We start from the raw sequence: 27,457 nt of genomic DNA on the forward strand, positions 1-27,457 counted from the left end.
AAACGACAGGCACGAAGAAACTATGAAAATGCTAAGGGAAAACTTCAGCCCTACAGTTCCCAGAAGAAGGGAAAGAACAGAAAATGCAAACGCAGGCCGACGAGAGACAAGGGCAGAAAACAACAAAAGCAAGGAACCCCGAACCAGAGGGAACGAAGAAAGGAACGAAACAAGAAACCAGCGAGAAAATAAAACCAGCGACGAGGAAAGTCCGAACAGAGAAAAATCTAACGAGGAATCGCCGGAGGCACCCAGAAATGAGCACAACCAGGAGGACGCCCGAAGCGATCTGAATACGAAAAGAGACGAACGAAGGGAGAAGGAAAAAGAAGACGCCCCGCCAAGGAGTAAGCGACAAGAAAGAGATGCAGGGAAAGAGCAAACTAAGAAAAAACACCAAGAAGGAGAGGGCGAATCGTCAGAGACACCCCAAAAAAGCAAAGCCACATATGTGGTGGAAGAAGATTTAGAAGAGAAGATCGCCAAAGCACTCAAAAAACTAAAATCTGAAGAATTGGATATAGACGACCTCAGGTTGAAAGGATCACCCCTCTCGCCCGAGATCATGGAGGAAACCATCCCGCACAGCATGAAGCTGCCGACCTTGCCAATTTTTAATGGGGAAGGAGACCCCCGAGACCATACCTCTAGGTTCACAGCGACCATGGGGCTACTCAGCGTATCAGACGCCATCCTCTGCAGGGTTTTCCCTACCACACTCACGGGCACAGCCCAGAGATGGTATAACAAATTAAAACCAGGCTCGATCAAAAGCTTCGCTTCGCTTTCAACAGAGTTCCTCAACAGATATCTCACAAACATCCCAGCTAAAACCACTACCAGTATCCTAAGAGCCTGTATCCAAGAAGAAGGAGAAACCCTGCGAAGCTACATCGAACGATTCAACAAGCAAGCTATGAAGATAGACAACCTGAACGTCGACATGGCGACAGAAGCATTGCGAGACGGGACGCGATTCGGAAAGCTGGTGGACAAGCTGCTAGTCAATAAACCCACAACTTTCTCGAACTTAATGGGCATAGCTCAGAAATACTTCGAGTTAGACGAAGGGCGAAGGGCGATTCGCGGAAAGGAAGCAAAAGGAAAAGAATCAAAAGAGAGATCCAGAGAAAAAACCAAGTCCAAACCTGATGACAGGAGAGGAAGACCCGAAGAGAGTAGACGATTCGCCCCCCAGACAAGATATGAATCGAGATATGATCCCAGAGATGACGAGAATAACTTCACTCCGCTAAACACCAGCCGAACTAATGTCCTCATGTGGATCAAAGAAAACGTCAAAAACGTGGTATGGCCACCAAAAATGAAAGCAGAAATAAGAGACACCAGAAAGTACTGCAAATTTCATGACGATTACGGACATGAAACGGATAGCTGCAGAGACTTGAAGGTCGAGATCGAAAGAATGATCGACACAGGCGAGCTGAGGAAATTTGTGGCCCGAAAGGAGAAGAGCAGTGACAAGGGAGAAAAAAGAAACAGAGAAGACAAGCCGAAAGAAAAGGAAGACGAGCGCCCATCCAAAATTCTGGGAACCATACACATGATTAACGGAGGAGGACATAGCAGCTCCACGATCAGGAGGAAGCAGAGGAAGGAAGTAATGAACATACGAGAAACTCACATGCCGCCAGTGATCTTCGATGTAGAAGACTATGAACACGTCAAAGCACCTCACAACGATGCTTTGGTAGTGACCACTATCATTGAAAATTGGAACATGGAGCGGATCCTTATCGACGAAGGAAGCGCAGTAAACCTCATGACAAACGCAGCATACAAAATGTTGGGAGGAACAGCGTCAAGGCTACGCCGAGTCCCAATTCCGCTATCAGGACTCGGGGGCCCCTCCATCACTCCGCTGGGAGCAGTCACCTTGGAAGTAATAATCGGCCCAGAAAGAGGAATAAACAAGAAAATCATGTCACTATTTAACATAGTGGACATGGAATTGACATATAATGCCATCCTAGGAAGACCTTTCCTCCATGATTCGGCAGCAGTAACCAGCATCAGAGCGCTGGCAATGAAGGTACCAACTGAAAAGGGAGTAGTGACGCTGAGAGGAGACCAAGGAATAGCCAAGAAGTGCTATGACGAGTCAGTGGTGGATCTCCAAGAAAACAAAACCGAAAAGAAGGAAGAATAGGAACGAAAAACGACCCATCATTGGTAACGACTTTACGTCTTACCAGATGGCGTCAAATCTATCTTTAATTTTTTGTATGCCATCTTTTTATCAATAAAAGTTCAATTTTGCTGCTATTTGATTAGCCAGACGAACCAATAAAGAAATGAAAATCAAGAACAGCCACGAACGATTAAATCAAAGATGAAAGAAGAAAAAATAAAGATCAAATTCAAGAAAGGCTAAGAGCCAAGAAAATGAGTATAAATTAACTCAAAGCAAAACCGCCGGAATAGGCGAATCGCCGGATAGGAACGTCAGGACCACCCATCGGAACGTCCAAATCTACTTGAAATCCGGAAAGGAAATCGTCAGAAGAAGAAGACATCCTACAAAAGAAACATTAAAAAGAACTTAAGCAAATTAATATACCTTGAACAAAAGAGTAGCAAAGATCCGCCAAGCCTCGAGGAGGATCCTCCAAAGGAAACCATCGACGCCGAAGACGACTATTGACCAAAACATCTAGAATGGGACGCGATTCAATACTACAGGAAGATATGTCGAAAGCAAGTTTTGACTCGGATAAACTTAAAGGAGAAGGACAGCTCCGAACTTGATGAGAAGAAAAACCATCCGAAAAATGAAGAAAAGCAAATTTATGGTAAACAATAAAGAAACGCCTTCGCCAGCGACTGGTTAGGCAAGGAAGATAAATACGAGATCGCCCTTCTCTGCCAAGGGCGAAAACGAAGCAACCATCACACTTCCTAAAATCTACAAAATGATATAACACTTTGAGAGAAGGGGCACAGCCCCGGAGCCTACATGCCTCCAAAAAGGCGAGCACTACTTTAATCGTACCAGGGTAAAGTTGCCCCAGAGCAACCTTTAAATCCCTACACACTTCTACTAAAAATGAATCTAAAGGAAACCTAAGACCAGCAGCAAATTGCTCTTCGAAGAGAACCGCCCTACAAGAAGATCCTGGAGAATCGGACGCAGCCATATCGGCACCGGGTAATATTACCCTATAATCGAAAGGAAAGCTATACTTAAAATAGATATCTAAGACTTCATCCCTACGAAGCTTTGATCGGGTAAAAGCCATAGCAGCGCATGCATCTTCCACTCGACTAAGAGGCATCCTAGAACAGGAAATCACAAACATAAACACAGAATAAGGATCAAACAAAAAATATTGAAGAACACGTTGAAGAACACATCGAAGAACACCAAGTACAGAAAAGGAATTTCCAGAATATAAATCATGGAGGATATACACAAAGAAGAAAGCCATATTAACATCCAAACGACGAAAGAAAACATACCTGAAAAATCTGGAGAAAACAAGTCACGAAGAATCAAATAATCAAACAAAGAACGAAAAGGAAATAGCTACAAGAAATGAGAGTAAATTCGAAAAGTAAGTAAGAGGGAAAAGAAGAAATGCAAAGAGATTAAATACAAAACGCTTTTGAATCATTAACCGTTGAATCATTAAATGCCGACACGTGGCAACACAGAATCTTACTAAAAACGCCACCCACAAACATATGAAACGACTCGCCCGGAATACAAAACGACTCGCCAGTATAAGATAACTCAGCTCCAAAAGAGCTAAAATCCACTAAGGCATAAATGCCAAACTACTTCAGCTCACTTGCGGGGGGGGCTAATGATGGATACCGAATCCTATTGTAAGTATAATGGAGCCGAGATACAGGAGATCCACTCTCAGGTGATACCGGACTCCCCCTGATGATCCAAAGATATGAAGGAAATGCCGAATCTCTTTGGATTCGGTGACATAAAGACCGAATCCCGCGTGATCCGCCGAGAGCACTTCGAGTCCGGGATTCGGGTAAACGACTAAATATGGAAATGTTGTCCTATTTGGACACCAACACTACATATGGAAGGATAAGCTCTACTTTAGGAAGATAAGACTATTTAGGAAGACGTTCCTAAATAGGACTCTTATCAGATTAAGGTAGATCACGACAAATCAGGAGAATCCCTACGATATTGCCGAATCTCTATAAAGTAGGATTCACTTGCCTAATACAACTCTACTAGGTATATTCGACTACTATAAAAGGAGCACGAGGTATGCCTAGAATCATATTTACATTCATATACTCAAAACGCTGCTCAAAGCTCTAGACTGACTTTAGCATCGGAGAGTTAATCGGACAACCACCGTCCGGTTAGCTTCTACCCTGTTTTGCAGGTTCACTCACCGGTTCAGAAGGCAGACTCCATCACTAATAAACTGAAAAAACTCAAACCGTTGTTTTAGTTTTCAATTCCACCCCGACGTAACAATTTTTCAATTTTACCCCATTTCAAATTTTTAGTCTTTAATTGCATTTAAAATATTGAATTGAATTCTTTTTATTTAAATAATATTTAAAATAGGCCTTACATATTTATTAAAAAATCTTTAATGTTACTCCCTCCGTTTTGAAATAGTTATCGCTTTACCCATTTTCACATAAACTAAAAAAGCAATAAATATGTCTAAATTTGTATGTATTTTTACTAAATTAGCCCTTCTTTAAACTTGTTAATATTAATTACTATGACTCTTTATTTGTATTTTTATATTCTTTCAATGAATAAATGAAGGATATATGTGAAAAAATAACAATAAATGCTTTTTTGATATTTTAAAGTGACAAATATTATGAAACAAATTTTTTTCTCTAAAGCGACAACTATTTCAAAACAGAGAGAGTATAAATTATACCAAAAAGCCACATTTTCTATAAAATAAACAAAAAATTAAGTAAATTTAAATTAATTAATAAAAATAAAAATATTTTTTTTAATTTCTGGAGGAGGAGCAGCTGCTCCTCCTCCGGCAGCTCCTCAACGGAGGAGCAACTATGCTCCTCAACGAGGAGCAGCAACTCCTCGCACGAGGAGCATCTAGCAATGAGCGTTCCTCGTCGGTAGAGGAGGAGTTCCTGCTCGAAAATAAAAAAGATATTCGGGGGTTTCCGGTGGAGTGTGGCGATGGATGGTTCAGACGATGGTGGGTGAAGAGCGAAGTTTGGCCGATGTGTCCGGTGATGGCGGGTGTAATGAAAACTGTAATACCCCAAAATAATTAATTAGCTAATTGGACCACGTGTCCAATTTTGATTCGCCAGAGTGGCAATATTAGAAGAATTTCTGAAAAGATAAAGTAAATAAGTTTCAAGTAGGTCGGTTTTGGAAAATTAATTATGCGGAAATCAAGGTTATATTTCAATTCTAATGTAAAATTGGAATTAAAAGGAAAAATGTTAAGAAAAGCCCAGAATAAAGTGCAGGGACCAAAGTGGTAATTTAGCCACTTTATGTCGAAAATGGAAATTTATAAGTTTTGACGGGAAAATATTAATATTGGGATTCGTATTGTTTATCGGATATAAATAATACGTATAAGTTATGATTAAAGTATTAATTGATTTGGTTATGGACTAAATTGAACAAAAAAAAAGTTAAAAAGGATAATTACTATCAACTAAAGAAAACAAGGATTAAAGTGTTCCTTTAGCCATGATATATAAGGATTTCCTTTGAAATGAAGAAATCAGAAAGAAAGAAGAAGAAGGCTCCAGAAAGTGAAAAAAATCGCCGATTGATTTCGTTTCGCCGCCGTTTCTCCGTTCGGCGTCCGTTTCGGACAATTCTCGCGGCAATCTCTTCGGAATTGAATGCTCTACTGATCTTAAGCATCATATCAAGGTAAGATTTCGGTTTTTGGTGGTGAAAATGGTGTTTTATAGGCTGTTTTGTTAAGAAATTAAGTTTGAATCGATACGTCAAGAATCAAGTCGTTTTTCATCGTTTTTGTAAGGATTCTTGATAGATTTTGTGTATAAATGAAGTGGGTATGAATTGGTACAAGTTGTAGGAGTTTTGGAGCTCCGGAAATGATCCAGGAATGCCGGAAAACGCTGCACACGTCGGTGCACGACGTGCTGCATTTCAGCACGTCGTGCAGGCGCACGACGTGCACCACAAGGGTGCACGACGTGAACCAAGGGGGTGCACGACGTGCACCATGAAGGGCACGACGTGCCCTTCACAAAAATTGAAGGGCACGACGTGCCAAGGTGACACGACGTGCCCTAACTCGACCCGGATCTCCGTGGGACTTCCGGGAGTGAAAAAGGACCTCCGATAGCTTGATTTGAGTGTGAAACTCAGTGAAATGTTTTGATATAGATATAAAACATTATATAAATGAAAATTAACATAATAAATAGTCAAGATAAGTTCATCGATTAAGTAAGAATCCGATCAAGAAGTTATCAAAATTGAGAGAAACGAATACGAAACGAAAGGGGTGATAACTTAAATCTATAACCTAGGGTTTTAGGTTTTTAAGGTTCACGTTTATGTATTAAACGTGTATTTGATCTATATGTATCAGACGTGTCAGCAAACGGTGGGGTCAGCCGACGTGGTCTAGCACGGGCATATTATCATATTGACTTCGTTATTGATTGGATAGCGGTCACTGTGAGTTGTACTTTTACTTTCATGTATTATATATATTAAAATTATTTTATGAAAATATATATATTGTTTTCATGCATCGCATTATATACAATTGATTGGATGTTATATGTTTATTTAATTTCTATATGCGAGAACTAGTATGCGATCCGAAGAAACTAGCTACCTATTGGGTGTCAATAGGCTGTGTGATCACCAGTATCGAGTCAGTCTAGTATGTTTGCATTGAGAAATGACTTGACACAGCTGGGAGTTGTTGATGAATATGATATTTACGATTGGGTTATGATTTCGATACGCAGAGTGAACTCGGCTACGGTGTAGCCTGGAAGTCCCCGTATCTAGTGGCTGGGCCACCAGCGAGTTGGACTCGCAATTGATATTTACGATTGGGTTGAATGATATATGATTATTCGAGAGATGTGTCGCATGCTAGGATATTAGTTTCGTACGGATCAAATACATGTTTATATGTTTTATATTAACATTTTCTTGAGATGCGATGCTATGTTTCTATATTAATACTGTTAGTAAATGTCAACTCACTCAGTATTTCCCCAAATACTGACCCCTCACCTTTGATGTCTTTCAGGTGCTTAGTTGGTTGACCTAGCTAGAGGCCAATTTTTTTGAAGTCCGGAAGTCATCTGTATATGTTAGTTTATGACTTCTGTGAATGCTGCAGTAGTGGTCCTGTGTCGATAGTATAATAGCCTAGACAGCAGTTCATTTTGATTGTATATATTAACTGCTGTTATTGTTTTATATGCATTTTGATAGGCTACGTGTTTAGTATATGATCCACGGCCCCAGGTGCCGGTGAGATGTTTGAAACACTAACTGATGTATATAGTACCGCGAGGCCAGTTCGTACAGGGTACGGTAACTAGAGCCCGCGAGGTTTTGAAACAGTTAGTGTAAATGTATAATTATATGTTATATATGTATATTTGCTTCCGTTGGTTGGTATTGCTTATTTTATATTATATTTGCGAAAAATTAATTGTGATTTTAGGCTTGCTACGGGTTCCGGAGCTACCACTCCCGTTCCCTAGCGCCGGTTGCGGCTCAATATTTTGGGTCGTGACAAAAACGGAGTGGGACGTATTAAAATTTAAATTAATTATAATTAATGTTTTATTTAGGATTTATTTGAAATTTTTTTAAGTTTAAGAACTTATAAATTTGTTCAAATGAAAAAAATATAAAATAATTATTAAATATATTTATTTTATATATTTTAACACTTTTAAAAGTAAAATCATTTAATTTTTCTAATTTAGAGTGCAACTGAAAACCAAAAAATCGAAATAGGATAAAATTGAAAAATTACTACGTCAGGTGGAATTATAAACCAAAATAAAGGTCAGGTTTTTTCAGCACATTAACCTTATTTATTATAAAAAATACGTGCCTAATTGTTGTTTTTCCATAATTCTTTACTAAATTATTTAAAAAAATCGCGTTTGTTCAATATTTAGATGGTTTAAAAAATTGACGCAGGTGCGATCGACACAAATACACCATTTAGTTAATCGTGTCAATTGTTTTAAACACTAACATAATATTTATTTAAAACAAATAATAAAATCCAACATGATTGACACAATAAATAAACGAATAACATGACTAACATCATAGATTACCACGATTCGTTTCGTTTAATTAATGAAAACTTTTAAAACATACAAAATATGAATTTATCTTCAAATTTATTAATGCATTCAAATTATAAACATTTAATGTACTTAATTTTATTTATATATTAATATAATTATATATGATTTATTTATTATTTATTATATAATTATAGTCCTTTCATTTATATATTATTACACATAGTATAATTATAAACGGGTACGGTTTACGAGTCAATTATAACACGATGATGTATTATAAACAGATTGACACATATTCAACTCAGATTTGTCAATTTTATATGTTCCACAATTCATATTACCATATCATATCGGGAGGTTAAAAACACACACAAAATAAAGTCAAATTTGGGACAATGTTAGATGACATAGCTATACAAATATATAAAGTTAAAATGATTCGACTTAATGAATGCAATCTCTTATATTTTTGCATGTAGCCAAATTTAATAGAATTTAAATTTAAATTTTAAATTTTAAATTTTAAATTTTTTACAAACATTAGTTATTTATTTTTGAACTTAGTTTTGAATTTTAAAAAATAAATAAATATTAATTTAGTAGATTACATTTATTTTATTTTGAATTTATATAATAAATATAATAAATGTTTTAAATAAATAAATTGGATTTCGTCTAATATGATTATATGACGCGGGCAGATCGGGTTCTGCATCGAGCCATCGATTAACTCTTATGGGTCTGTTATAATTTATCGGCTCCGGCTCTTACAAATAACTGATTCAAAGTTCATCGTCTTTCAGAAATCAAAATCATACTCGAACACCACAACAAACCACAACTCAATGCTTCAGCTTATCAACAGCTACATATAATCACTCAACAACAACACAAAAATGGCGTATATAAGCATGGGAGAAGCACACAGAAGAATAACAGACTACCTCAACAGATTCTCCGACGCCATTTTCACCCAAGACGGAGCTTCCTTAACACAACTCCTCTCACTCTCCTCCAATTCACCTCCGCTGCTCTCTCTCGCCGATTCTCTCAGCATTTTCCAGGTCTCAGTGACCCTTTTTTTGCTACACTCTCTCACATACATTTCAGCAAACACTTAGAGTGCATTTTAATTTTTTGAGTTTTTGTGAAACAGGACGCTAATAGATTGATTAAGCAGTCAGAGAAGTACTCACAGTTTGGGGAAATAACCGCTCCGTTGTTTCGGGCTTTTCAAAGCTATCGAATTGGGAATTTGGTTGATGCTTATCCTGCTTTTGAAAAAGCTGCAAAGTATGTGTTTTTGTTTTTTTTTTATATTGATTTTATGATTTTTTTTAATATTGATTTTATGAACTTGGATTATTGGGGTTTGATTTATTTGTTTTTATAGTGCTTTTCTTCAAGAGTTTAGAAATTGGGAATCTGCTTGGGCTTTGGATGCTTTGTATGTCATTGCCTATGAGATTAGGGTTCTTGCTGAAATGGTAATTTTATATTTCCTAACAATTTGCTCTTGTGTGTGTATATGCATTTTTGTCAAATTTGAGATTATTAATGGTTTAAGTAGAACTATTATTTTGATCATTGTAGGCTGATCGAGAGTTGGCTTTAAATGGAAAATCACCAGAAAAGCTGAAGGCTGCCGGTTCATTCCTCATGAAAATGTTTGGAGTTCTTGCTGTATGTTTAGCTAGAGCTGTTTTTTTTTTTCAATTGAAACTTCACTTACTAGTAGAAAAATAGATGTACCTGTTTGATTGTTTAAGGCAGAAATTCATATCATTTACTACTAAGTATCTTCTATCTTATGTGACTTGTGAATGTATAGGGGAAGGGCCCAAAACGTGTGGGAGCGCTACACGTGACTTGCCAATTGTTTAAAGTCTACTTCAAGGTGATGACTTGTGGCTTTTGCTTCAGTCTTTTCTTTTATAAGATAGTTCAATCAGCTTAACTACACAAAAAAATCTGATGTTTATTGTTTGTTTTGCAGCTTGGTACAGTTCATCTCTGTCGAAGTGTGATCAGGAGCATTGAAACTGCTCGAATATTTGATTTTGAGGAGTTCCCTAAAAGAGATAAGGTAATAGAGTTCCTGACAAGAAGATGAAGAAGAGTATTGAGATTCAGACTGTTACTATTGCATATGAAATTTTGTGAAGGGTTTGATTGTTTCCTATCTAACGCAGGTTACCTACATGTACTATACTGGTCGTTTAGAAGTTTTCAATGAAAATTTTCCTGCGGTAAGTTTATAATATTTATCTTAACCAAGTTTTCTGAGCTTCTTTTTGTTTCCTAATCATCTTCATCTTTTAATTTTTTTGACCGGCAGGCTGATCATAAATTGTCATATGCCTTAATGCACTGTGATCCCCAAAATGAAGCAAATATGAGGTTTGATTCTCGTGATTGTTGTGAAGTTTTATATGCTCGCTGGCACATCTTAGATGGCTTGCCTGCAACAAATGTATATTTCCGTCTTTGTTTCTCCCAAATGATGAGGCGAATTGTAAAATTTTCTGTTTTTCTGTCAATTCCCATTTTTAAGTTCACATTGCATTATTCGGTTCACACTTATGTTATTTTTGGTTGATCAGGATGATATTGAAGTATTTGATTCCAGTAAAGCTTTCTTTAGGTATCTTGCCCAGTGACTGGCTTATGCAAAAGTACAACCTGATTGAGGTGACCCTAGCTTTTGATTTATTTATTTTGCATTTCCTTTGTAACAAACACTAATCTTCTTCTAATATTAATTAAAAATTGTGTGGGGAGCACTTGTGTTTTCACGTATATGCAACAATCATGTCAACCACTGATTTCAGATTTAGCAAATAGGCAAAGTGCATCTGATACTTGGCTTACAAAATTGAACTTTTGGGTTCAGCCGCATTTTAAGCATCTGTAAACCTGGAACTTGTTTTGGTTTTATACGCATCTAGTTACTGATGGTTTAACTTGACAGTATAGAAATGTTGTTGAAGCTCTGAAAAGGGGCGATCTCCGACTTCTTCGGCATGCACTTCAGGAGCATGAAGATCGGTATGTTTAATCTTACTTGTATGATAAAATGATGCAATCTTGATTTGTGGTGTGAATGCTAAGTCTATTTTTCACTTTAGGTTTTTAAGATCAGGCGTTTATCTTGTTTTAGAGAAGCTAGAGCTACAAGTTTATCAAAGACTGCTTAAGAAAATGTAAGTTCCACGCCTTGTGATATAGAACTGTCCCATAAAAATGCTTTAATTTATTGATCAGAGTGAACCTAAAATGAGAAATGCTGCAGTCATTTCATTCAAAAGATTAAAGACCCAAGTAAAGCTCATCAGATGAAGCTGGAAGTAATTATCAAAGCTTTCAAGTGGCTTGAGATGGACATGGATTTGGATGAGGTACTTTTTTTTTTTGCAATCCCCCACTATTAATTCATGATTTTACTGCAGTCACGCTGGATATTCAATTGTTTAATTGAAAACGTTTTGTTATTGGCAGGTGGAATGTATTGTGGCCATATTAATATACAAAAACCTTATGAAAGGATATTTTGCACACAAAAGCAAAGTGGTAGTTTTGAGCAAGCAGGATCCTTTTCCTAAGTTAAATGGAAAGCCTGTTAATTCATAAAGATTGCTGAAACACCAGTTTATTTCATTTCCATGAACCACTGACAGGTAGGTGCATGATTGATATCCAGTTTGCTTAGTATATGTGGGTTCAGCACTGCTAAAATTTGAAAAATTTGCTGAGACATGATCCTACCTGCCATTTGAGGCAATGTTGTTGTACCAGCCGCTTCATTTTAGTCCACTCTTTTAGTCGCTTGTTGTGCTCGGAAATTTTCCCTTGCTCATCTAAATATTCACTTTGTTTATGTTATTTCTCAATACTATTATGTTCTTTCTTCAGAGTCATAACTGTTAGATAAAGCTTGTAAATAATGCATTTGAAGCGGAAAAATAATATGATTTTTTATTTGAGAATGATAACATTACACAGTTTCAATTCTCCTAAAAATTAAGTCAAATAGAAGCTAACCTGCTTTTGTAAGTGTTTTTTGTTTTTGCTTATTTACATATACATGTATCATAGTTACAGAAGAATGTGAATGTCTACAACAAAATCAGTAGGTATAAGTAGTCCCTTGGCTTTGCTCATCTGAACTCAAGAAATGATTTGTTGGTTAAAATTATGATAGATAAGAAGCATGGTTACCTTGGTTTTCTTTGTCCGGTGAAGAGAACTAGTGCTGCAAAACCAACCATGATGACAACTCTCATCACCTAGGAAAGTAGCAGTTAAAAACAGTAATAGTCAGTCTTTTTATTCTCGTGTTCATGTTTTGGTCCATTCTATCTCTTACATACATTATCAAAATATAATTTTTTTGTACTTGAAAAATTAAAAAGTTGCAACCTTTTCTACTGGTCCTCTTTGAGTTTCAGCATCTGCTGAGTCCTCAGTTTTTGTATCTTGGTATCTTTGAGAAGTCTCGGCCTCTTCTTTTACCTAAATATTAGTACCATACTGTGTGAATAATTGGGCAAACAAAAACTACAGAATTACAAAGTCAGATAATGAATCAAGAAAAGTCTACTAGGCCTTGTTCAATGAGAACATCATGATTTTAATCCTTAGCTGACTAAGATTGCATCCAGTTAGAATTCGATTACCTTTTGTAAGTAAAGTTTACCTGTTCTGCAGTTTCTGAAGCTGGAGAACTGAACTTTTCAATTTGGTTCTTTGTTTCTGAGATGAAACCGCCCATTAGATCCATTATTTGTTTTCCACCAGCTGTGATACACAACCTTGTTCCTTCATCAGGGAATATCCAGGCACCATTGGATTCTGATGAATAAGGCTTCTCTGCTGAAGGTTCTTGATCTCGATTATTTATGTGTTGTAATTCTATTGGATGAATTTCCTTCCAACTCTTTTGTTTAAGCAATTTGTCACTAGAAAGTTTTCTCTTGCCGGTCACATTACTTGGTGGGCTTTTACCTTTCTCATTGAGCATTCTTCCGGAGACGGAAGATGTTTTCTCTTCCTCTACCTTATCATTATGCATTACCTTCCCTTTAGTGTTGAAATCTGTTGTTGTTCCTTTATTTTGAATACCAATTTCCGTTACTAGTTTTCTGATCTTTGACGGGGCTTTTTGCGACTCACTTGTATGAATAGCTTTCTCAATTCTCTCGGGAACCTGTGCTCGGTCAACGTTCTCTACGTTGACATCATCTAGGTGTGCGCTTGAACTAGAAGAAACCGTTTCTAGTTTTCTGATCTTTGATGGGGCTTGTTGCGACTCACTTGTATAAATAGCTTTCTCGACTCTGTCTGGAACCTGTATTCGTTCAACATTCACTACCTTGACATCCTCTAGATGTGCGATTGAACTAGTAGAAACAGCTTCTATAGTTTTGCGTGAATGAGGTTTCATGGATGGTGCTCTCTTTTTATGTTGTGTATCCTAAAGAACATAATTTTGCAAAAATGAAATAATTGCAATTCATTACATGCTGAGAATTCTGTTCAAAGCAGCAGCATAAGCGTACCTGAGTTAGACTACTCTCAAAGACGCTTATCATATTTTTTATCTTGCTAGGAGTTCTCTCAATTGGACTCTGTTTCTTTAGCTCATCGGTTCCATCTTCTTTGCGTTGTGCAGGGATTTGCATCGGACTATTCTGAATCGACCCGGAATGGCGTCCTCTATCTAGATGGACATCGAATCTACGCGACATGGGAGTACTAGAGGAGGTGTCTTCCAATTTATCTGTAATATTCTAAAACATTCTGAATGTCATTAGAAAATCTCAAAATTATATTTGGTATAGAAAAAGGTTCATATTCAATGAATAGTAATCCTTAACTGGCTTTTTCTGCTCCTCAATAGAATGAGTTGTGTCTTTGTCTTGAGGTTCAGAAATTTCATTCTTGAAAACAGTACTGGAGGGAGTAGATGATCTCAGACCAGCTTGAATTTTTTCACTTTCAACAAGGCTCTTTTGTGAATCTTGACAAGGTGCAAAATATCCATATCAAAAATCATTTTTCTAAGAAAAATGCAATAAATTATTAATTTTCTAGATTTTGTTTAGCTCACTGTTTAAATATTTCAAACCTGATATCTCATGGTTGGGCTGAAAAGATGTTGCAACATTAACACCTTCACTTTTCAGAAGTTCACCGTGTTTCTTTCTCAATGCTGATTCTCTCTGCAATAAAATTGTACACCTGACTAACAGTAACAGCCACATAACCGGAAACTCATGGTTCTAGGTTATGTCCTATGTTGTACGGACACGGATACGAGGAAACTATGACAGTTAAATACGGATACAGCGAAACGATGTTATTTTAAAGTATCCTATGTTGAAAACGAAATTTCATGTCCCAAGACACGTTTTGAAACGAGAAACGTTGATTGAATGAAATGTCTTTTCTATTTGGATTCTAGCCTCACATTTGACCACACAATTACACTAAAAAAAATGCAGCTAAGAATTATAATCAAAAGACTTGGGGTATATAAACAATACCAAGACCCGGATACGATGGCGATCTTCTTCGGTGAGGACAAACTGCAAGTTCATGCGCACACGCCCGCCTCCTTCTAAGTGAAATATGTCATTCCAATTTCCTTTCTCCATCACTAACCTAGTCTCAATAACTGCCATTTAGCACAATCACCCTTTTCACAGGTGAGATGCAATCCAATGAACACAATACATGAAAGCAAAAAACTGTAAATAAGCATGTAAGGTTATATACCCGTGTGCGATACTTCTTTTCCTTCAGCATCCTCAAGTGTAACAATCAGTTTGTCACGAACATTATTTAATGGACTGCAACAAATTCAAACAACTTGACAATGAAGTTGTTATACAGAGAAAATAAGTATAAAACAAACTTATTGCAAAAGAAAATAATTTTGTGAATTATTACAAAGAGAAGTCTCCTTTGTCTTTAGTTTGGTACTCCTTCTTTCCCATGGAAACTGCATTCGAAAAATGCAAAACTCAGAAATTAAGCAATGTGGGAAGAAAAACATTTTAAGAGGTGATTTTGTATACCCTTTATGGACATTTGTGAAAGAGATGATGAAGAAGATTGAAATGCCATGATTTCCAGCACTGAAAAGAAACAATTTGAAGAAAATTTACTACCAAGTTTGAATTGTTGTCAATTTTTAACAGAGTTTAGTTCTTGGTACCTGAAACTTGGATGGTTCCTGGCATTGAAGTTGGGAACTTTATGCTGGAAGTAGGCTAAAAGCATACAAATCAGATAAATTAGCAACCAATAAGATCAGACCTTGATACCAAACTGAAAAACTGTAGAAAATTCTTGAATTTGAGTAAGACTAGCTATGTGGGTACATTTGAGAATGTGGAGAACTGAGACTGGATGGAAAATTGCGGTTGTGGTTGAAACTGAAGGAAGTTAAAAATGGAGGGTCCCCTCAACCATCCTCACAGATTATATCAACCACCTGTTTTGGAGCACAGATCTCAGCTTCTGTCTTATTATTATAACATCAGCCTTGAGGAAATTTCCAGAAAAAAGTTACCAAGAGAAACGCCAAACTTTCATTACATATCAACTGGCTACTAACTGTTAAAAAAAATATTTCAACTAAAATTGTACATGTTTAGAACCAAGACTTTGAAGAAAAACCTAAAATTCATCTATAATAGATCAACTTTTTAGAATCTGTTAAACTAATTGATGAATGCCGAATCCTTTTCAAGTTACTGTCTTTTTTGTTAGAAAAAGATTGAGTCAAAAATATCTGTTAAATACTTGGAATGGACTTTGCCCGTATGAATTGTTTGAGAATCGCTTTCTCTTCATCAATTCGTTTCTTCTCCTCGGGATTCCTTGGCTTCATTTTTCGTTTCTCTTCCAGAATCCATTTGAAAAGCTCACGTTGCTGATCTTCAGGTATGGGATCCTTTGGTTTCACAACAGCTGGAGTGGGGTATGGAGTCTCAGGAATTGAAGGAGTTGTTGCCGTCTCCAAGGGATCTTCCCTTAAGACTGGGATGTCTTTCGCATCTTTCTTTGTAGATCTTCTATCTCGTATGATCAAATTTTTCATTCGGGCGCTGGCAAACATATAAGCTGCAAGTAGTGGAAAGATAGTCAGAACAATCCTTCCATGGTCTGCGGTTATTAAGTATAAATTCGGTCAAGATATATTAATATTGAGCTGACCATTGATTATGAGACTACAAGATTATACGAAAAAATACATAACAGCTATGCAGGTGACTGAAGCTTGAAAAATAAACATCCCTAAACTCTAGAAATAAAACTTGACTGTCACATTAACAATAGATCTAAACCATATGGGAAATAGAACAATTGATTGTTCATCAATTTCGACACAGCAAAAAAGACTATAAATTCACCTGTAGTCCACATAGTTGGACTACTGAAAAAAAGTAAAGCAAGCTTCTTTCAACAGTTGGTCAGCAACAAGCGGTTCTTTATATTTGAGGATGTGCATGAATTACAGAAACCCATGTTAACTAAAAATTGTGACCAGCTAATAGAATCAAATTCTAATAACCTAAAAAATAATTCAACTCAGCCTTTAAGTACAACTTAAGTCCATGTTTAAAACATGAATACAGTTACTACCCACTCCATTCAGGAGAGGAGAGAAAAAAAAAAACGATGCAAGGAGCATTATCCTTAGAACTAGTCGACGCATACCAACGCGCATCTTGGTAAAGTTGAAAGCTAGCTCAAAGGGAGCAACATGACAGAAGCCTCAGTCCAATAAACTAATGGTCCAGCTAAAGAATTTGATCTTCATTCTACTCTAGGACACCTACATTTTAGTCCTAAAGCTGATCATAACCTCATAATCAAGGCTACTGATATACATTATACATGTATAAATTACATACATATTTTCCACTTGAATGCATTACTGTTCAGCAAGTATCACACCCACAAATCCAGTTTTAACTCAATTTTCTCAGCTATACTTAAGCTTATATAAAAACATTCAATCCTAAAAGCATTAACAAAACTATAAAGATAAGTGGAAAAAAAAAACTCTTTGAGGCAATTTATCAAACACATTAAGCACAAAACTCAAAACCCAGATCAAAAACCGCCATTTCAAGTATCATTGAGCAGCTGTACTAAAATAAAACTAATACCCAGTAACCAAAACTAAAAAAAATGTAAAGAAAAGAAAATTAACAGACCTCCAAGACCCAGATTAGAGATCAAAAGAACACGCCAAATGAGCTTGTAACGCTTAACCAACGATTCTTTCGGATACAGATTTGGGTATTTTGATTCTTGCCCTTCCATTTCTTCTTCTTCTTTTTTGATCAAATTTTATTATTTATCTATCAAAAACAATAATTCAAGATCTTTTTTTTTTCACAAACTTACTCTCTGTAGTCATAAAAGAACATGAGAATGGGTTTATGTTAATTGTTAGGGGCGGATAATTAATAATTATGGTTTGCTTGCTAATCACTTCTTCTTCCTATGCTCTTTCAGGAGAAATTATTACTAGCCCATAATTGGACGAGCAGATTTGATTTGAAAAAAACAAATTAAATTTGTTTAAATTTATTATTTAAAAATTAGAAAATTGAGGGAAATTTTCACTTACCGTACCTGGATTTTCTTTTAGTTTGTAGTGCGGTACCTAAACTTTAATTTACAATTACGATAAACCTTAAATACAATTTTATTATATCATTAATTTCTATCTAGCATACTCGTTAATGTCAATAGGTAGTGTTAGTAATGTAAAAATGACATTCTATTTGAAACATTAAAACATATAAAAAATAACAAACAAAATGGAAGGGATGATATTCAGCTGCTACAGATGTTCAAAAAATGGCGGAAGTTTATGTGGAGTTTGTCTTTACCATCAAAAGTAAAGATTTTTTTGTGGAGGTGTTTCAAAAACTGACTTCTAAGTAGAGTCAATTTGATTAAAAAAGGTCTGCATATTGATCATAGATGTTCTTGTTGTTCCTGTGATGTATAAATTATTTTACATACTGCATATTGATCATAGATGTGTTTAGATGCATTGATTGTTTTGTAAAAATTTATTAATTGATCTTTTTTAGGATCTTTTGCCCTCCACTCCTTGTGGTTGTGCCTTATAAAATTATCATTTATCCAAAAAAACAATATGTCATATAATAATGTTAGTTTAATAGTTTGTGATTGCTTTTTTTTAGCTTAGAGATAATTGTTGCCTTTCTTTCTTTCTTTCATGCTAACGAAGAGATGACAATGGAAGCAAATTTAGCATAGAAAGTTGTAGGAGATGAATTTATTAGTCAATCTTAGAGGGAATATGTCCCTCAAAATATTCAACAATATGTCATGGCAGACTATTTGGCTATTATTAAATGAAGGCAAAAGGTACAAAAAGTTCTCGTAGTTTTCACAAAAATATAAATCAGTCATTTTATTTTTTTGGGTATAATTAAGCACTCTTTATTTTCAAATAGAACAAATAACCTCTTTCGTCCAACACTATTAGAAATACTCGTTAATGACTAACATGTTTCTCATAATCATATGGAAAAAAAAATTCAAAAATAATTTTCCTGTTTAAAATATTTACCGAAAATTTGAAGGAGTTAGTGTTCTAAAAGTAAACTAAAAGGGTTTATTTGTTCGATTTTAAAAGGATTAATTACATATAAAATCACCACCTTTACACGAAATTGCAAAAATAACACGACCTTTAAAATATGACAATTCATGGCACCACCTTTCATTTTTTTCAAAAACAACATGGATACATTGTTAATGGCATTTTTGCTGACGTGTCATGACACGTGGCACTCCCAAAGGGTGTTCAAGTCAGCAAAATTTTATCTAAAAACGTGCTCATGTTGTTTTTAAAAAAGAATGAAAGGTGATGACCTGAATTGACACGTTTTAAAGGTCGTGTTATTTTTGAGAATTCATGTAAAGATGGTGATTTTATATGTAATTAACTCATTTTAAAATAACGAGGATTTAATTATTCAATTTTAAAAACACGAGAACTTAATTATATTCAAAAAAATAAAAAAGATGATCTATACTTTAAAAAAAATTGAGGGCTTATTTATATCTTCTGCTTTTGATGAAACTTTATGTTTTCTAAAAAAAAAAGGCCGGATATAAAAGAATTAAAATATTCAAATGATTCTAAATCTTCATTCTTTTCATGACTTACTTCTAGATAGCACGGAAACGGAAACGGGAAACGGAAACGATACGAAACAGACACGGGGAAACGAAAGTTTTTCAAAATGAAGGACACGAAACGTGGGGGAAACGTGTAAATAACAAAAATGTAGGGATATATTTATAAAAATATTATTTAAATATTTATGATAATTAACAAAATAATTCATTTTAATATACTAAATATTTAAAATTTTATAAATCTATAAAAAATATAATATAATTCAACACAAATAAGTATATTTGATGTATTGTGGGCAATACGAATGTAAAATTTATGGGTAGCTAGTTAGATTTTTTTATTTGTGGGTAATAATTTTACATTTTTTTACAAATTTTAATTTTTATTATTTACAGAAACGGCCCGAAACGTTTCGTACGGGTGTCCAAGAGTTTCCGGTTTCTGAAACGTTTCTGAAACGGAAAACGCAACTTTGTCGAAGTTTCGGTGCTTCTTAGCTTACTTGCACATATTGTTGCCCATGAAAAGAATGAAGATTTGCTGTTTTAATTAAAATTATATTTATTTTATTATTATTTTAATTTTAAATATATTTTTTTTATTCTCAACCATCTGTCATTTTTTTCTCTTTTTTTATTCTTCTTTGCTGTCTCTTCTCTTCTTTTCTATATTTGTTCTCTTCTTTTTCTTCGTTTTTCCATCACTTTATCGTCGCTCCGTCGTTTTTTATAATTAATTTTAGGAATTTTTTTAACTTTTAGATTTAAAAAAATTACTCTTGTTTTTTTTTCAATTCAGATCTTAAAATCTGCATAAAAAATAATTTTTATGGATGAAAAAAATGAAAATTAAATTAAATTTAAGAATTCAATCAAAAAAAAGTAAAAAGTAGAAGCGTTCTTCAATTACAAATTAATTTTTGTTTTGTATAAAATAACGTCTGATTATCATATGAGTATCACAAACATTATCATATCGGTTTCATAACATTGCAAGAAAACAATTTTTTAGAGAAAACAGTACTTGATTATCATATCAGGATCATAACATTATCTATAAGTATCATAATATTATGCAATTTATGAAAATAGTATGATACAGTTATGACAATAGTATAATAAGATTGTGATAATAGATAAATAAGGTTTTAATAATAGTATAATCAGGTTTATGATAATAAAATAATAAAATTATGCTAATAGTAGATTATGATAAAATATATCATGATAATATTATTGGTAATTGTATGATAATAGTATGATGAAGTACGAAGAAAAAACTTACAAAAAAATTATGATACCGAGATGATAATATTATAATACCTACATGATTACGGAGTAAAATTGTAATTATTTTATAACCGAGAGCAAAAATATAAATCTGGAAAAAATAAAAAGTATTTTTCTATGTTTTTCATATTGAGATAAAAAGTGCAAATATTTTCAAATTTTAGATAAATACGTACACTTTCCATTATCTTTATGATGTTTGTACTGGGCTCAGTACAAGCCCATTAATTTCGGCCCAAACATATCGAGTTCTCCTTTGTATCAAATGGCCCAGATTAAATATCTATATTTTTGTTTAGTTCTAATTTCATTTTTCTTTCCTTCAATCCTTTTTCTTCTTCTTCTTTTTGAGTCCTGAATACATATAGAAAGTACTAAATGAACCAACAGCTTTGTACTACTTGAAGAAAATGAATTAAGTCATTCTAAATACCTTATTTTAAAATTTATATAGTATACTATATCATTACATTTTAAAATAGAGATTTAAAACTTAATTGAGAAGTTCATATTATTCCTTTAAAAGAGTATAATGGATTCATATTAATGTTTTGGTAAGACATTATTGGGAAAATTATAAAAACAGCCTAAAATGGATTTTCCATTCTTTCAAAATATGTTTTGAAAAATCGTGCACTCTGAGTTTTTTTTATACCTATTTTTTAAAATAAATTACTATGAAGTAGTGTGCATTAATTTAGATCTAATTGAATCAGTTTTTTTTATAATTGGGAAGGAGCAGTGCTTGTGGGAAAAATCAAACCCACAATGTGGCAGTTTGCTAGCGCTTATATTATTTGTAATATAGTTCATTGGTCTAATTGAATCAATTGTTTATCTTAATTAAAGTAATCAACCCAAATAGAATTTATAAAAGAAATTAAATACTAAATCAAATCGATTCGAACAAGTTGGTTTGATTGATTTTTACTATTTTTAAAATCAATTTAAATTAAAAAAGTAAATTACTTGTTTTTATATAATTTTGAAACTAAATCTATTAACTTTAATTATCCAATTTGGTTTAAAATTTCTACATCTCTATAGATCTATCTGTAGATGAATGGCTGAGTGATGAAGATGCACAAGTTGCAACGACAAAACGAATTAAACTTGAAACATCAACTTCCTACGCAGAACACCAATACGACCACTTGATTAATTTGACTAAATTCGTAAGTGTAAAAAACTACACTTTTCTAATATTTAGACAAAATAAATCTACCTACTCATAATTATAGTTTGTTTATTAAAAATATCTTAATTTAAATTATCAATTTGGTTTATTATTTTTACCGTCATTATCAAATATTACTCACAACTCTTTTAGAACTGATGTGACACAATATTAAAACACATCCATCTTGGCATTATAGAATTGTGCCATGTGAGTTTCAAATTAGACATGAAGGTTAAATATAATTAAAATAATGTATCAAATTAACTAATTATATTAAAAAATTATAATATATTTAGCAATCAAAATATACTTATCGATAGATAAATTTATTTTAGCTAATATTTATCAAACAATTAAAGCCACTGCGATAGAGATGGAGTGAATTTTTTTATTCTTGTTTCTTCAGAAATCTCTTGAATATAGAATAATCTTAAAAGCTTTTTTTTTTTTGAAAACATTATCGTTTTAAAATTTTAATAGATTTTATTTGACCCAGTTTAAATTAATCGGGACGGTAAAAAGTTCTGAAAATTGGATGGTCCCATATAGCAAGAAAAGAACAAAAGAAGTCACGGCTATGCATTCCTTGTTATTGTACTTGCCATTTTAGACGATGCACTTCTCCTCATTCAGAAAGTAGTTTTGCATCTCATAGACAAAAGTACTTTTCTTCTCATTCTAAATCAGAAGACACTAAAATAAATTAGTTAATAAGCAGGGGAAGAACTAGGAATTCGAATATAGAGGGACGTGATCGTATAAAAAGAAATTTGAAGGGGCAGATTGTAAAGAAAAGAGAAAATTAGTAACCATATTTTTTAAAATAAAGCACTATTTTGTAAAATATAAAAAATTTAGGAGGACGGTCGCCTCTTCACCTTCTCAGGGTCCGCCCTAACAATAAGTATGATGTTCTCTAATTTAAAAAGGCGTATCTCATCACAATCCCTCGTATAAGGTAATTTAATTATTTAAATATATTTTGCCTTTTATTTTTTTGGTTTATCATCCTATTATAAAAAAAATTAGTTTTAATTTTCAATTTGAGTTTCTTGTAGCTATTTATTCAAATTGGAATAGAAATAAATTTTAATATATCTTTCATATTTTTTCATGATTGAATTTTTTTTATAATAGTTATATAAGTTGGAATAATATAAAGCAATATAATAAACATATTTGAATTTGTTTCCACATCAATTTGGATATATTACTACAATTGAAACTAAAAATTAAAAATAAGATAAATTTTTTAAAAGGTGGAGTCATAAATAAAAAAGTCAAAAAGATGAGACGTTTTTAGATGATTGAATCCTTATATAAGCGTAATTAGAGTTGCGCAGTAACAAAATCAAACCAATCAATTCAAATCTATTCGAATTCAAACCAAATCACAATCTAAATATTTTTAGTTTGATTTTGGTTTGAGAAAATAAAAGGTTAACTAATGATTTTAATTTTTGATTTCATAAATTATAAACCAACATTAAATAACTAAAAACATGTCTATAAAATCATATTCTCTTGTTAGAATTATATTCTACGAGATAATATTTATCTCACATTTTCTATTTTGATTTTATTTATATTCTAATCTTTTCAAAACGTTAATTTTGGTCTAATTGTAATAATTGTATTTCAATTGTAGCTAATTTTTATAGAGCCAAACCATTTTCAATGGACAACTATATTTATTTTGATAATACATTTAAATTAAAGAAGAAAAGGTTGGGCCATAAATAAAAAAATCAAAAAGATTTGAATTTATTTTTTATTAATTGGCTACAACTGAAATATATTTATCAAAATTGGACCAAAAATGACGTTTTTTAAAAGGTTATAATATAAATAAAAAATAAAAAAAGTTATAATTTTAAGTGATCATGCCTATTTTTAATATTATTTGACAAACAATTTATATTAGTAGTTCATATTGTTTTTTATAATTTTAAATGCTTACCATTTATTATCAATTGAGAAATTTTTATATTTGACAATTTTAGGATATCAGTTTAATATAATATAAAATTTCAACTATCCAAATCGAGTCTTCTAACTGGATGTATTCAGTAGCTTTCTCTGTGGGTACGATATCCGAACTTCGCAATCTGTATTACAAGTTGGTATACGTACGCTTGCGTATTTTTACCAACGGATATTCCTGAATAAAACTTTCTCTTGAATGAAGAATCTCTTTCCTATTCAAATACAATCCTACTAAATAAGAATCACTTCTACTTGAACTCTACTATGTATTTTCTAAATTATTATATAAAAAATTTAAGGTATATCTGAAAATAGATTTATATTGATATATACACAAAACGCTGCTCAAATCCTAAACTGACTTTAACATCAGAGAGTTAATCGGAAAAGCACCGTCCAGTTAGCTATGTATCCTGTTTAATTTGCACGTTTAATCAGTGGATCAGAAGACAGACTTCATCAATTATCTCACATGTAAATTGAAAAATTTCTAAAATTGGATTAGCGGAATTGCTATCAAATTTTTTAAATTAGCTAAAACTGATGAAATTCAAAAATTTATAAATTTATAAAATCTGAAATATTTGATTTATTTTTTATAACTCAAATTCGACGCGCGGTTATTCTAATTGATTTGATAATTGGCTCGACTATGCTGATATGCTTGAATGAACTATTTCAGAATCCGATCTAGACAAAAAATTCTCATGATCAAAAACGTATATCGATCAATTGATCTAAGCCACTCAAAAAGATCTAGATAAAGTGTGGGTTCATGCCATGTTCAAAACTTCATCTCGTGATTCATATGAATATGTCTCCTTATTACAATCCAAAACCATGCATTATTAACACAATCTGTACCATAATTCATGTCTAAATAATTCAATTGACTTTATCAGTATCATGTCCAGAAATTAGAGCTAAACAAGCCAAAAATTAACAAATGATGGAAACAAAAACCTTGGACATAGTTTTATTAAGCTTGATACGACACAACATAATCAATGTAGACGAACAAGTGATCCATTATTTGGTTATCAACATGCCCTAATCCACTCTAATTAATTTTAAATTTTCCTCACACTAATCAAACAATATTCTCTCACACAAAATATTCATTCTAGCTAATAATTAAGCTCACTCTAAAATAACTTATATAACTAATCAAAAGAAATTAATAAATATCATTAGTGCAAAAACTAATCAGCCATGAACTAAGCCATAAGATAAAGCCATCAATAGAATGGCAGCTTCTTTCTCATCTTGAGGGAAAAGTTGTTGAAAAGCCGAATTCTTACTCAAGATTGTTGACGATAAGTCCTCGAAACAAAGCTTATTTTTTCGGTTTGCTCGAGATTGAGATGTAAATTTGCACCGTTTCTTGAATGGAAGATGACTGTTGTTGTTGTTGTTGTTGTTCGTCTTTTTTTCTTTATTTTTGTTTTTCTTCACCTTATCATTACTATTCTTCATTGAAACTGTGCCAGCACTCAAAATTGTGCCATTTGCATTTGCTTGAGCTGCAGCCAAGGCTCGCCTTGCCTTTCTTTGTCGAATTCCGCAAGCGTTGCAAAGCGACTGAACCAAAATTAAGTTAATTTGTAAGAAATTTATTGATCTGCCTCTATTCCTACATGTTTGGAAAATTAAGAATTTTTTCATTCATGTAAACAAAAAAATCTAATTTCCCAGCGACAAGATGTAACTATAAATTTCTGCTTACATGAACGGCGTAAATAGAATATTGAATTCCTCATATCATAAATTTTTAAAAATCTAAAACTCCGTTTTTAATTTTAAAATGGATATTATCTTCAAAATGGTGAGCAAAATTAGAAAAATATACTTTTTTCGGTCATCTATGTACGTAAGAAATATATCACGTCAAACTGGTAGCTCACTTTTCTTTACTAGAGAAATAGATATTTAGTTACTAAATGAAAAAAAAATTAAAATTTCGTTAATCGTAGTATAAAAATAGTATAGTTTGATAACCGTTAAAATATTTAATCCGAAATTAAAGATAGGGCACACGGATTAACTAAGAAAGAGGTGAAATTTTATAGTTAAAAAGAAAAAAAGGTACCTTAGGGCCTCCTGGTCCACTCCTCCAAAGAGGGGTTTTGGTAGTGTTACAATCAGTACAAACCCTAATTGAGTTGCTAGTGTTGTTGTTATCTTCTTGTAAAGCTGACAAATACAAACGTCCCTTTGCATCTTCAGACTTGTGCATAGAAATCTCTGCTCTATTATTATTGTTATTGCCAGCCGTTTGATCGTCCGATCGCATCATCTTCCTCATCAACCTCATCTTTGAAGACATCCACTTAACACAAATTTTTTCTCTTTGATCATCGTCGTCTTTCTTGCAAACTGCAGTCAAGTTTTCACCATGTGTGTTCTGGTCCACTGCTGGTTGATGATCATCCCATGATCCATGATGCAAAACCTAAGATCAAAAAAAATGATTTTTTCCCCAATGAGATCATAAAGAATATGATTAAAAAGAATCGCGATTACTGAATATATTTTATTTTTACACTTCAGTTATCATCGTTTCATTTTTCTATATTTTGATAATCTAACTTCCATTTATTCAAGCGAATTATCGCTTATGTGACCAACGGAAAGTTATGTGGCACATAACTCTTCCATTGCTACATAAGTAATTCTTGAAATAACATTAAATAACTCATATTAATGCGAATTTTTTTTGAACCCTAAATAACAAGATCATGAAAGCACATATAAATATATATACCTGTTCGTGATGGGGTAAAGGCTGATGGTAACAGTGTGCAGGAGGTTCTTGAAGATGAGAATTAGGGTTAAGAAAATTAGGGTAAGACATGGAAGAAGATGAAGAAGCATCTTCAGTAGGAGCTTTGGAGTAAAATATGAGTTGATGGGGCTGATCTTCATTAAGATCTATAGTAAAAGTGGAATGATAATTAGCAGAAGTCATCGAGTGCAGTACGTCCAGCAAAAGTGGAGCCTGCAAAAATGGAAACGGAAGGTTTTGTTTCAGGAAAATACAGAAGAGAGAGAGGCGCAGGCGGAGGCAGAGAAGACTATAATTAGAAGCGTATAAATATATAATAAGAGATTCACGTGACTTGACGACATCTGACCGATGTCGAAACAAAACAAGTTAAAAGAGACAAACAAAGAGGAGAAGTGTGGACTGCTACTGCACAGCCTCTCATATATCACACTGCCCTATCTGCATAACATCCCTTTTTTTCAACCCTAACCTTTTTTCTTTGCTACTTCTTACGGTAAATATTCAGTTCATAATTTTCTCTAAAAAAATATCACATATGATTTGATTTATATTAGGCAAAACCTATCCTTACGTGATTTATTTGATCGTGAGACCTTTTTGTTCTTTTTTTTCTCATTTTATTTTTAAATCGAAGAGAAAGTACATTTATGAAAGAATTTAAACTCGACCTAATAGTCTACGGCCTGACACTTCTACCATTTTTGTTATGATTCATTCGCTATGTTAAA

The 27,457-nt window shown here is 33.4% G+C and overlaps 4 protein-coding genes across 6 annotated transcripts; 1 reads left to right on the plus strand and 3 right to left on the minus strand.

Moving 5' to 3' along the window:
• The first annotated feature begins 8,987 nt into the window (after window positions 1–8,987).
• On the plus strand, window positions 8,988–14,141 carry LOC126667528 (enhanced ethylene response protein 5). Its single transcript, XM_050360515.1, has 14 exons — window positions 8,988–9,347; window positions 9,440–9,576; window positions 9,677–9,770; window positions 9,877–9,966; window positions 10,115–10,180; window positions 10,280–10,369; window positions 10,476–10,532; window positions 10,622–10,683; window positions 10,887–10,974; window positions 11,255–11,331; window positions 11,412–11,486; window positions 11,576–11,681; window positions 11,782–11,960; window positions 13,955–14,141. The coding sequence occupies exons 1-13, from the start codon at window positions 9,180–9,182 to the stop codon at window positions 11,911–11,913; spliced, it is 1,242 nt and encodes a 413-aa protein (XP_050216472.1). The 5' UTR covers window positions 8,988–9,179; the 3' UTR covers window positions 11,914–11,960; window positions 13,955–14,141.
• On the minus strand, window positions 12,232–15,754 carry LOC126667527 (uncharacterized). 3 transcript variants are annotated; one of them, XM_050360511.2, is made up of 12 exons: window positions 15,669–15,754; window positions 15,503–15,557; window positions 15,363–15,422; window positions 15,235–15,286; window positions 15,061–15,134; window positions 14,829–14,959; window positions 14,411–14,504; window positions 14,160–14,302; window positions 13,842–14,072; window positions 12,980–13,756; window positions 12,703–12,795; window positions 12,232–12,569 (listed from the first exon to the last, which is right to left on the minus strand). In XM_050360511.2, the coding sequence occupies exons 2-12, from the start codon at window positions 15,525–15,527 to the stop codon at window positions 12,498–12,500; spliced, it is 1,752 nt and encodes a 583-aa protein (XP_050216468.1). In that variant the 5' UTR covers window positions 15,528–15,557; window positions 15,669–15,754; the 3' UTR covers window positions 12,232–12,497. The 3 variants fall into 3 exon arrangements, with proteins under 3 accessions (XP_050216468.1, XP_050216470.1, XP_050216471.1); XM_050360513.2 differs by lacking the exon at window positions 15,669–15,754 and having other exon boundaries at window positions 12,980–13,630; window positions 15,503–15,662; XM_050360514.2 differs by lacking the exons at window positions 15,503–15,557; window positions 15,669–15,754 and having other exon boundaries at window positions 14,829–14,980; window positions 15,061–15,153; window positions 15,363–15,398.
• LOC126667529 (uncharacterized) lies at window positions 15,690–17,865 on the minus strand. The gene is made up of 3 exons (XM_050360516.2): window positions 17,514–17,865; window positions 16,093–16,413; window positions 15,690–15,781 (listed from the first exon to the last, which is right to left on the minus strand). The coding sequence occupies exons 1-3, from the start codon at window positions 17,620–17,622 to the stop codon at window positions 15,774–15,776; spliced, it is 438 nt and encodes a 145-aa protein (XP_050216473.1). The 5' UTR covers window positions 17,623–17,865; the 3' UTR covers window positions 15,690–15,773.
• Window positions 17,866–24,893: 7,028 nt separating this feature from the next.
• Window positions 24,894–27,176, minus strand: LOC126670782 (GATA transcription factor 21). The gene is made up of 3 exons (XM_050364607.2): window positions 26,706–27,176; window positions 26,031–26,393; window positions 24,894–25,522 (listed from the first exon to the last, which is right to left on the minus strand). Exons 1-3 carry the CDS (start codon window positions 26,907–26,909, stop codon window positions 25,148–25,150), a joined length of 942 nt encoding a protein of 313 aa, XP_050220564.1. The 5' UTR covers window positions 26,910–27,176; the 3' UTR covers window positions 24,894–25,147.
• Window positions 27,177–27,457: the final 281 nt, after the last annotated feature.

Source organism: Mercurialis annua, linkage group LG2, assembly GCF_937616625.2.
Source record: "Mercurialis annua linkage group LG2, ddMerAnnu1.2, whole genome shotgun sequence".
NCBI lineage: Eukaryota > Viridiplantae > Streptophyta > Magnoliopsida > Malpighiales > Euphorbiaceae > Mercurialis > Mercurialis annua.

What these genes read in the sequence shown, in the direction of transcription:
- LOC126667528 (XM_050360515.1), top strand. Translation starts at nt 9,180, where the DNA reads ATGGCGTATATAAGCATGGGAGAAGCACACAGAAGAATAACAGACTAC. An exon ending in AAATGTTTGGAGTTCTTGCT is followed by an intron (nt 9,967 to 10,114) that starts GTATGTTTAGCT and finishes GTGAATGTATAG; the next exon opens with GGGAAGGGCCCAAAACGTGT. An exon ending in TGTTTAAAGTCTACTTCAAG is followed by an intron (nt 10,181 to 10,279) that starts GTGATGACTTGT and finishes TTTGTTTTGCAG; the next exon opens with CTTGGTACAGTTCATCTCTG.
- LOC126667527 (XM_050360511.2), bottom strand. Translation starts at nt 15,527, where the DNA reads ATGCCAGGAACCATCCAAGTTTCAG. An exon ending in AGGAACCATCCAAGTTTCAG is followed by an intron (nt 15,423 to 15,502) that starts GTACCAAGAACT and finishes GTTTCTTTTCAG; the next exon opens with TGCTGGAAATCATGGCATTT. An exon ending in TTCACAAATGTCCATAAAGG is followed by an intron (nt 15,287 to 15,362) that starts GTATACAAAATC and finishes TTTCGAATGCAG; the next exon opens with TTTCCATGGGAAAGAAGGAG.
- LOC126667529 (XM_050360516.2), bottom strand. Translation starts at nt 17,622, where the DNA reads ATGGAAGGGCAAGAATCAAAATACCCAAATCTGTATCCGAAAGAATCG. An exon ending in CTCTAATCTGGGTCTTGGAG is followed by an intron (nt 16,414 to 17,513) that starts GTCTGTTAATTT and finishes CACTACTTGCAG; the next exon opens with CTTATATGTTTGCCAGCGCC.
- LOC126670782 (XM_050364607.2), bottom strand. Translation starts at nt 26,909, where the DNA reads ATGACTTCTGCTAATTATCATTCCACTTTTACTATAGATCTTAATGAA. An exon ending in CTTTACCCCATCACGAACAG is followed by an intron (nt 26,394 to 26,705) that starts GTATATATATTT and finishes TTTTGATCTTAG; the next exon opens with GTTTTGCATCATGGATCATG. An exon ending in GTGGACCAGGAGGCCCTAAG is followed by an intron (nt 25,523 to 26,030) that starts GTACCTTTTTTT and finishes ATTTTGGTTCAG; the next exon opens with TCGCTTTGCAACGCTTGCGG.